Source organism: Zingiber officinale, chromosome 3B, assembly GCF_018446385.1.
Source record: "Zingiber officinale cultivar Zhangliang chromosome 3B, Zo_v1.1, whole genome shotgun sequence".
Classification (NCBI taxonomy): Eukaryota; Viridiplantae; Streptophyta; class Magnoliopsida; order Zingiberales; family Zingiberaceae; genus Zingiber; species Zingiber officinale.
The window spans coordinates 22,583,069-22,592,564 of NC_055991.1; the positions used below are offsets into that span (position 1 = coordinate 22,583,069).

At 36.1% G+C, this 9,496-nt stretch overlaps 1 protein-coding gene across 1 annotated transcript; it reads right to left on the minus strand.

Moving 5' to 3' along the window:
• Window positions 1-2,757: 2,757 nt before the first annotated feature.
• On the minus strand, window positions 2,758-3,273 carry LOC122054752 (putative disease resistance RPP13-like protein 1). Its single transcript, XM_042616189.1, has one exon. The coding sequence runs from the start codon at window positions 3,271-3,273 to the stop codon at window positions 2,758-2,760; it is 516 nt and encodes a 171-aa protein (XP_042472123.1).
• Window positions 3,274-9,496: the final 6,223 nt, after the last annotated feature.

A 9,496-nucleotide genomic window follows, 5' to 3' on the forward strand; every position in this document is an offset into this window, starting at 1 on the left:
ATTTCCAACCGAAAACTCTAGGTCGACCCGACGCCTACTGTTCCCTCTGCGGGGAACGCGTCCTCACCTACTCCTCTCAGGAGAGTTACCTATTTCCAGTGTGATCCTCCAGATCGACTGGACTTTTGCTTGGTGCTCGATGCTTCCGGACTTTCTGCTGGACGCCCGCTCCCCGACCCGTCTAGTCTTCCACCTGGTTTGCGACACTAGGACTTTCCACCTAGGGTTACCACCCCGTAGGACTTTTTCCTGAAGCCCTTGACCCACCAAGACTTTCCGCATAGGGTTACCACCCCCTTTGACCTAGGGTTACCACCCCTAGGGTTTTCTACCTGCCTAACCTCAGTTAGGACTTTTGCCTAAGTACACTTAGGACTTTCCTGCAAGCTCATTCAAACTGTTAGATCACAACATAACCTTAACTTTGAATCCTTTGCCATTTTCAAAACACTGATTCGATCGTCGAATGCTTCCCGCACCAACAGATACCAAATAAATCCGGGTGTTAGCATTGCTTTGAGAAGTTTCCACTGCAACAAATCAAATCAACGAAGCGAAAGCAGCTATTCACCCCCCAACTTTGACTCCCAGAATATCCTAACAAGTGGTATCAGAGCAAGATTGCTCTTTATTGGACTAATCACCAAGAGAGAAATGAGCTTGAGGAAGAAGAAGAAGTTCAAAGTGAAGCCCTAATTTCAACTGTTAATATTCATCATCAAAGGACTTCGACTTCAAATGAATTTCTGAGATGAATTTAGATACAACACTAGGGCACCTCTACCATATGGAATTGAAAGCTTCGATCTTTGGAAATCGAAGGTTGAGAATTTATTCATGATGGAGATAGAGTAATGGTTTGCTCTAATAGAGGGTTTTAAAGCTCCAAGAGGTTCAAAGAGGAAATGGACCAAGAAGCAAATCAAGAGATGCGAGGCCAACAAAAAGGTAATCAAATTGTTAGTTAATTTATTTTCAAGCACCATCTTGTGCAAAATTGGGAAGTTTCAAGATGCCAAAGAGCTATGGAGCAAATTGAAAAAGTCTCATGAAGATCCATCCTCAATAGAATACAACGACAAAGGTAAAGAGAGAAACTCTTTGTTTCATATATACGAGGATTTGGAAGTTGAAAGATGTTCAACATCTGAAGAGGAAATTGAAGAAGTATCCACCTAAGGATTGAGAGGGAGCGTAATTATTGACACCGGAGCAAGAAGAAGTCTCTACTTCAGGGTCAATTAAAGAAGAACCAAGTTCCACTCCTACAAGCAAAGAAGGTATATCAAGTTCAATTTGTAAAAATAAGAATCATATCATACGCTTTGAGTGTAGGGAAAACAGACACTACAAGAGCAAGTGTCCTAAATTGGGGAAGAAGAAGACCCAAGTGACACCTAAGATGAAGGAGAAGCCAAAGAAGGTTTGCCCCATTGTACGAAAAGGCAATCAACACATTGTATTTTTTTTTTACAATCAAAAGGGAGGGGCATTATCTGAGTCAATGTCCAAAAGGGAGAAATTCGACCAAGAGCAAAGGAGGAAGTTCAAGTCAAGGTGGAGTTTCTAAGAACAACACTAAGGTACCATTAATTAATAGCATTCCTTTAAATCATGATAAAAAGTATATTAGAAATCATTTTTATCATATTAATGTTATTTATCATGAAAATAGGAAGTATGAAAAATATAAGGAAAATTATAAGTTATTGCATGTTAGAAATACCTTACCTAAGGATAGGAAGGTAGCAAAAGGTTTATGCAAAAATTTTAAGGACTTTAGATATAGACCTAAAAATTAAAATGCCCAAAGTAATCTAGAAAAATCCAAACCTAAGAATTTAAGGATAGAAAATTAAGTCTTAAAGTCAAGATTTGATAAATTGGAAAAGACCCTAAAAAAATAAAAAATATCTTTAAGGGGCCAAAAGAGCAAAATCTGGAGATATATAGGCAAGAGTCATTCAATGGCAAGAGGGGTTTGGAATACAAACCAAATGCTAAGAAGAATACGCCCTCATACCATAGTGTTCTATATAATTATGGAGCTAACCCTAGGTCTAGGAGTTGAGTCGAGGAAATAAAAAAAGTTATCCCTAGAAATAACCTTGAGAAGACTAGTGTGACTAAAGCTTTTGAGAAGCCTAAGAAAGTTATTAAGAAGGTCACACGAGAAGTTATCCCTAGAGTTGACCTTGAGGATACTAGTGTGACCAAGGCTTCCAAGAAACTTAAGAAGGTATCAAGAAAAGTTATCCCTAGTAAATACCTAGAACACCTAAGGAGTACCAATAGGTTTTGAGTTTCTAAGAGTGTGTTCTCTACACCCTAGAGGGGGTTAGAGTGTGTCAACTCAAATTGGAAGGGTAGTTAACCCAATCATGGTGAAATTAGCGCTTTGGGGCATTTTCAAAGTTTTGTTACACTTTGAAAATGAGAAATTGATTTTTACCCTAAAAAAATAAAATATGCCAAAATTTAAAAAATCGAGCTTAGTTAAATTGGCACAAATAGGATAGAAGTAAAAAAAAAAAATACCAAATTGGGTTTTTGACATTTTATTGGGAGATAAGGACAACTTAGGATTATTTTTAAAATTTAATGATTAATTAGTGATATCTAAATAGATAATCTAAGTATTTTCTTTATGCTAAAATTGCCACGATTGTTTGATCTCTTTCCTAAACCATAAATCACTTTCAACAACCTTTTTCCACTCCGTCTTAGTCCTTTTCTTGTGAAATAAAACACCAGCCATCACTTTGATTGCCTGAGGAAGACCATCACATTTCTGACAATTTCCATACCAACTTCTTCCAATTCAGAAATTATTGCATCCTCCCCATCTCCAAAAACAATCTTTCTAATTAATTCCCAACCACTACCTTCGTCTATTTCCTCAGCAAGGTGAACATAATTTGCTCTCATTTCTCTTGCCACAACTTCATGCCTAGTGATAAATAAGATAACACTCCTACAGGAACCCTTCAAAATGGGATTTCTGAGCAACTCTCTCCACACGTTTGCACTCCATATATCATCCAGCACAAGAAGCAAACTTCCTGAAAGAAGAGGATCAAGTCTGCCTTCAACTTCTGCTTTAGTTTTAACACCAACATCATTTCCTCCTACTCCTCTCAGTACTTGTTTGAGTATCTCAATCTCAGAGTAATCCTTGAATATATGTAACCACACTTTTTTTGAAAATTGTTTTTTCATCATTTCATCGTCAAATATTTTTTGTGCTAAAGTGGTTTTGCCTATTCCGCCCATCCTAGAAATTCCCAACACAGTACACTTAATTTTGCTTTCCTCTATCTTCGAAATTAAGTTTTGGGTGGCATCAACAATTTGTGTCCCTACAAAATCTATCGCCACATGTGTTGGAGAGGTAGAAAATGACCTTTGTACTAGGCGGCCTTCATGTTTATCTTCTACTAACCTACCTACAACATTATTATCATCATTGATTTTGTTGAGTCTATCACTAACTCTTTTTATTTCATCACAAATGTTTCTGCGGAAGTTCAAAGGCCTGAACCAAGAGTGTACTCCTAAAGAAGCATATAGCTAAGTGGTAGCTATTCAATTGTATGTCACAAATAAATTCTCAAATTAATGTAATAATCAAAATCCATAACTACATAAGGAAATGTTTTAGTGTAAGGGTTGAGTTGAATTTTTTGAGGATCATGCTAGCAACGTGCTTGTCTCAAATTTGGAACACTCTCTTTTTGGATTTTATAATTATAAAATGTGGTTTGACATTAAAATTGAAATATCAGACTAGGAATTAAATTTCAAACACTACAATTATCCTACTGCAGAAATAACTTCTAAACAAACACGATGACAAACACCTAAAGCAACACTTGCATTAAATGGAATTCAACCAAATTGCAACAGTCAAACCTTACAAATTCTAAACGTAACTAAAGTAAACTCGGGGACTAGAATTAAACTAAAAGAAATTAATTGGAACTAAAATTTGCTTGACCTAAGTGGACATCTAATTAAAACTCGAGCATAAACCAGTTAAGAACATCTCAGAATCAATGTTTAGCTCAAGCTTGACACTACTTTTAACTTACTAAATCGAATCCTACTTAATCTACTAAGCTAACTAATATCATCAACTAATTGATTCCTAGAACAGAATTTGCATAACAGATTCAAGAAAATAGAAATTGCAGTAATAAGTCTAAACAAAACAGAGCCGAATAGGATTGTGCTGTACAGAATTGTGCAGTAGAAAGAATTAACAGCAAATCTACACTATGAGATGACAAATTCAGATTTAAGTTGCATAAACAAGAAGATCTATGCTAAAGAATCAAACTGAAATGAAGCTAAACATCCCTACAACCCATATCTCAGACCAAATCGTCTTCTCTTTGTCGTCGCACAAAGAACCGCAGAGAACGCTCCACTGGTGTCGGAATAGCGCCCTCTAGCTCCGAGCTCAACGCAGATTCACTCGATCAACCACAGGAATCTTCAACAAGCTCAGGATTCTAACTGTCGCGTTCTGGATTTCTGGAGCTGGAATCGCAATGCTGGAAGGAAAGCTACGGACGATGGATTGTTGTCGGAAATGAACCAGGAGCACCGGAGGAACGCCGCCGATGATCCCGTGAAGGAATGGAAACTCAAACCAGAGGAACGCCGCCGGTCTGAGAAGAAAGTTGTGATCCGCAGCTACAGTGTTCCGCCCACACAATCCGCTCGCTGGTGAAGAACGATGATCGGAAACTGGTCGCCTGAAGCTGAGAACCTCCACGCCGATGAAGAGGACTCGATTCGCAGATCTGGATGTAGAGAGGAGCCGCGATTGTGCGTTGAGGAAACAGCACGATGAACAGTAGCGCAAGCTCCCTGTTCACCGTGGCAAATTTTTTGCTTATATACTTAGGGTTTGGCTCAATTGAGGTCTAGGTTCGGTTAAGCCCACATGTGATTTTGCATAGCTTCATTTGGTTGAATAGACCAAGTCTTCGTTTGAATAATGACCCCTTTAGTACCCTACAAGATCAAATTCAAATAATGAGGAATAAATCATGCATTAGAAGGAAAAATATCATAAAGCTCATAAAGACTTTGTTTGGTAAACATGATCAAAATTGAAAATTAAAATGTACAAATATATAAAGATCATCACAAATTAACCCAAAAGTAATGTATCAATTCATAGTTTATCAAATCCCCCACACTTATTCTTGCGCGCCTCGTGCAAGTGAGCTAACTAAAATAACAACTAAGATGGTACCTCCTCCTAACTATTCTAGATCATGTCCAAAAGAAAGTAAAAGGAAGTTATCTGAAATTATCAAATTTCATAAACTCAAACATTTATGCACTCTATTCTTACCTTGGTTCTACACTTAATAATTTCATCCATCATGAACAAAATGAGAATGATAACATTTCTATTTCTCACAAGGTAATTTAAAGTGGCTCTCATCCTAATCTCAAATCTTGCAAAGGTGGAGATCACTCAAGCTACTCATAGCAAATCCACTACCATAAACTTGCTTCTCATCTAATTTTTACCTCCATCACAGATATCAAGATGCACACTTATAAAATTTACAAACTTTATATGTAAGAACACAATAAGAGGTGAATGAAAGAATTACTGCTGAGAAGGCAAATAAGAAGATAGATTTTTCAGGGTAAGTAGAAGACATGGAACCAGGATGTTATGTAATGATGCATTCCGGCCAAGCATGAAATTCTGCATTTCATCTTTTCACTGCTTCTTGTTACTGATTTGGTTTTGTAAACACACCAATCTACTCATCCTTTTATTCCCACTTCATTTCTAGTGCAGATTGGATAGCCTTGCATTTTTTTCTTCAAATCCTCAATTTACAAAACCAATCTCTCTTCCTCTAGTTTCAGTTGGCAACTAGAATTCTGTTCTGCAGATTCTTCAAAATTCCCAATTGAATCCTTGATTTGGCTCATCACGTGTTCTAAATTTCATCCATTCATTATCAACACATTAAAATCCTGATAACTTTTAACTACTGCACAGTGGTCATATAAATCTGTCTTAGTTTGCTGAAACTGATTATGTTTCCATACATTTCAGCCAAATTTCCCTAGCTAGTAAGCCTTGGAAGATAGCACATTAAATAATGAATCAAAATAGCTTAAATTCCATTCATTTCAGATTCGAATAGCAAGAAAGCTTGGCACAAATCAGCAGATTACCTATGGCACAAAGCTGATCTGCATTTGAATCAGAATTCAGTTCCTTTTGCAGATACACACTTCTTTCCTCTTAACATCCTCTTTTGCACTTGACCGGCATTAAGACTTAACCTCTTTTCCTGCATTGGCACAAAAATTTCAACTTGAATTTTAGCTTCCTAATACTTCATTTTAAAATCTGATACACAAGCTGTAGATTTGGTTCAGTCTTCAGTTTCCAGTTTTGTTTTTCTGTTTGGTATCAATTTTCTTGTCTAAAAGTCTTGTAAACTCTGGAGAAGAAAGATAACCATTTATCAATACTAAACTAGCAGCTGAGTTTCAAACTGTTCATGGACAAATAGCTTTGAACTCCATTTAATGTAGCAAGATGCAGATTTCAGTCCCTTCTTCAATTCCGGACTTTGTATCAATCTGTCACTATTTATCCACAAGAAATTCCAATACTTCTTCTTCTTATCTTTTAAGAATCTTCACAATGCATAACCTAACACTTTCCATGTTTCAACAATTCTAGCCTGTTACAATTCGTTTCCCAAGTTGGCACAGAAATACTACATCCCTTATGCTGCATAATTCTACATTTTCTGAATTTCTGCATCTCTGTCTATTTCTGTCATTTCAACAACCATTCCCTTTTGATTTTCATTTGTTCAATTATAGATCTGAAATTCTATTCCTTGAATTGAGTATCACTTCACAACCCAACACCATCACTATCTTCTTTTATTCTTCTCATTCAACCAAATTCAGCCTTTCAAGTACTAACAAATGTCATTGCTATTTCATACTTTTCAGTAATTGAAATGAATCTTGGTAGAATCTATTGATGCCAACATTTCATTTGTCACTTCACGTTACAAAACTTCATTTAAGCTTCTTCTTTCCCTGATGTCATTTCTGAATTTTTGATACTCCATTCATTCCAAATCTGCACAGCTTTCAACTTATCGGAATCGCATAGTTCTTCATCTCACAGAATACTGAATTACAACTTAATAACTTGATATCCTCATCTGATGTTACTACTTTCTCACTTCAAGCTTCAACAATTTATTCCCATTGAACTTAACAATCATTAAATCAAATAATAGCTTGATTTCCATCTTGTCTCAGCTAATAACATCAATTAGACAGTTTACTGTAATTTCAGTAATTCAGCAACTTGATATTTCAAAGTCCTATCCAGCAGGTTTGTAAAGAATTGAAAGGAAGTAAACAACAATTGTTGCTGTAAATACAAGAGTTTCAATTAATTCTCAAAGATTTTAATGACTAATAATGAAAAAGTTGCACAAACTGGACATCACATGTAACTGAATTCTGTTTCCAGTTTTTTCACCTCACTACCGTCCTTTTTCTTCAACTTTTCATAGTAAACAATGCTATACTCAAGTGCTTCGTTGATGGAATAATAACCACCAATTGGATTCCCCATTATAGTCCATTGTAGTCATATTTCAACAGCTACAAATATTCACTATTTCGGCATTTTTTGTGTCCAGATAGATTCCTGAATTCATCTTTTCTTATCTTGCAAATGCCATGAAAGGTAAGCATACCATTTGTTTTCAGCCTATTCTTAAATTTCAATTAAGCTTCCCTCATTTGAATATTGCATTCCAAATCTTGATCAAATCTGATACAGAATGCACCTCATTTTGCAGCTCTGCACTTCAATTCTGCAGATTTCCACAGCGGCTCACAACACTTCTACTCCCAATTTAAATGTATCAATTACTGGAACAAAACACACAACCAAAAACTTCCACTGTGCTTCCTCTTTTCAGTGCATTCACCAACACAAAAGAACTCAATCAAAGACTAAGCACCTCCCCCACACTTAATCTTTTGTTCGTCCCGGCCAAAATAAAATCATCACATAATATCCAAGCTATCCACATCCAAAAAAATAAGGCATGAGAAAAGAATAAAGATATGATGATTTATGACAAGAAAAATAGCAAAGAAAGTTATGGGCAATATGATAATGAAGTAAACTTCATAAAGGTAACCCAATTCTGATTAAGTGGTATTAAACAGATTTAAAGCAAGTTCTAGAGTGAAATAAGCCACAAAAGCATCACTCAAATAGGCTCAAACCTCACTAGGTAAATAAAGTTACCATATCATTCCATCAATCAAGAATCCATCACTTAGTGTTCACCTTATGCAATCCTAGAGTTCATTCATGCCATAAAGTCTCTAAACTCAATAATCAAATTTAACATTCCTTTTCAAATCTCTAAAAATGATACAAAGAATTGTCAAAAGGAGGAAGTACCATTTATTCCTAAAACAAAGACTACCAAACTCAAAGAAATGGTAACTACCATGAACATAAAACTTAAAGTCCGAAATAATAACCATGTAAGAATAAAAACTACTAATGAGACTAAAAATTTATTAATGCAAAAAGAGAATTCAAAATGAAACCGAAAGCTTATCTAAAGAAATAAGAAGACTACTAAAATCCTAAAATTTATTCAAATTCAAAGAAAAAGAGATAGAGTGAGACTCTCCTTTAGCTCGGGTAGATGGCATCAATATGGTCCATTTCCTCCACCACTAGACCATTAAGTACTCCCTCATAAAACTTCTTAAGCCTATGTCCATTCACATTAAAAATCTGGCCAGTAGACATTTCCTGTATCTCAACCAATCCATAAGAGAAAACATTAGTAACATAAAAAGGTCCTTTCCATCTAGATCTCAACTTACCTTTTATCAATTTGAGACGAGATCGATATAAAAGTACTTTGTCACCAATTTGGAATTCCTTCACCTCAATTTGCTTATCATGAAATCTTTTGGTCCTTTCTTTAAAAATCCGTGAGTTCTCATAGGCTTCCAACCTAATCTCTTCAAGTTCTTGAAGTTACAATTTCCTTTCTTCTCCAACCGTACTGCTATCAAAATTGCATGCTTTAATTGGCCAATACGCCCTATGCTCAATCTCCACAGGTAGATGACAAGCTTTTCCGTACACAATCCGGTATGAAGGCATTCCTATAGGGGTCTTGAAAGCAGCCCTATAAGCCCACAATGCATCTTCAAGTCTTTTGCTCCAATCCTTTCTATCTTGTCCCACAGTCTTTTCAAGAATTGCTTTAACCTCCCTGTTAGACACCTCTGCTTGCCCATTTGTCTGAGGGTGATAAGATGTAGAAACTTTGTGTGTAACCCCATACTTATGTAGCAAACCTTTCATGTGTCTGTTACAAAAATAAGACCCTTGATCACTTATGATTGCCCTGGGTATTCCAAACCATGGTTACTT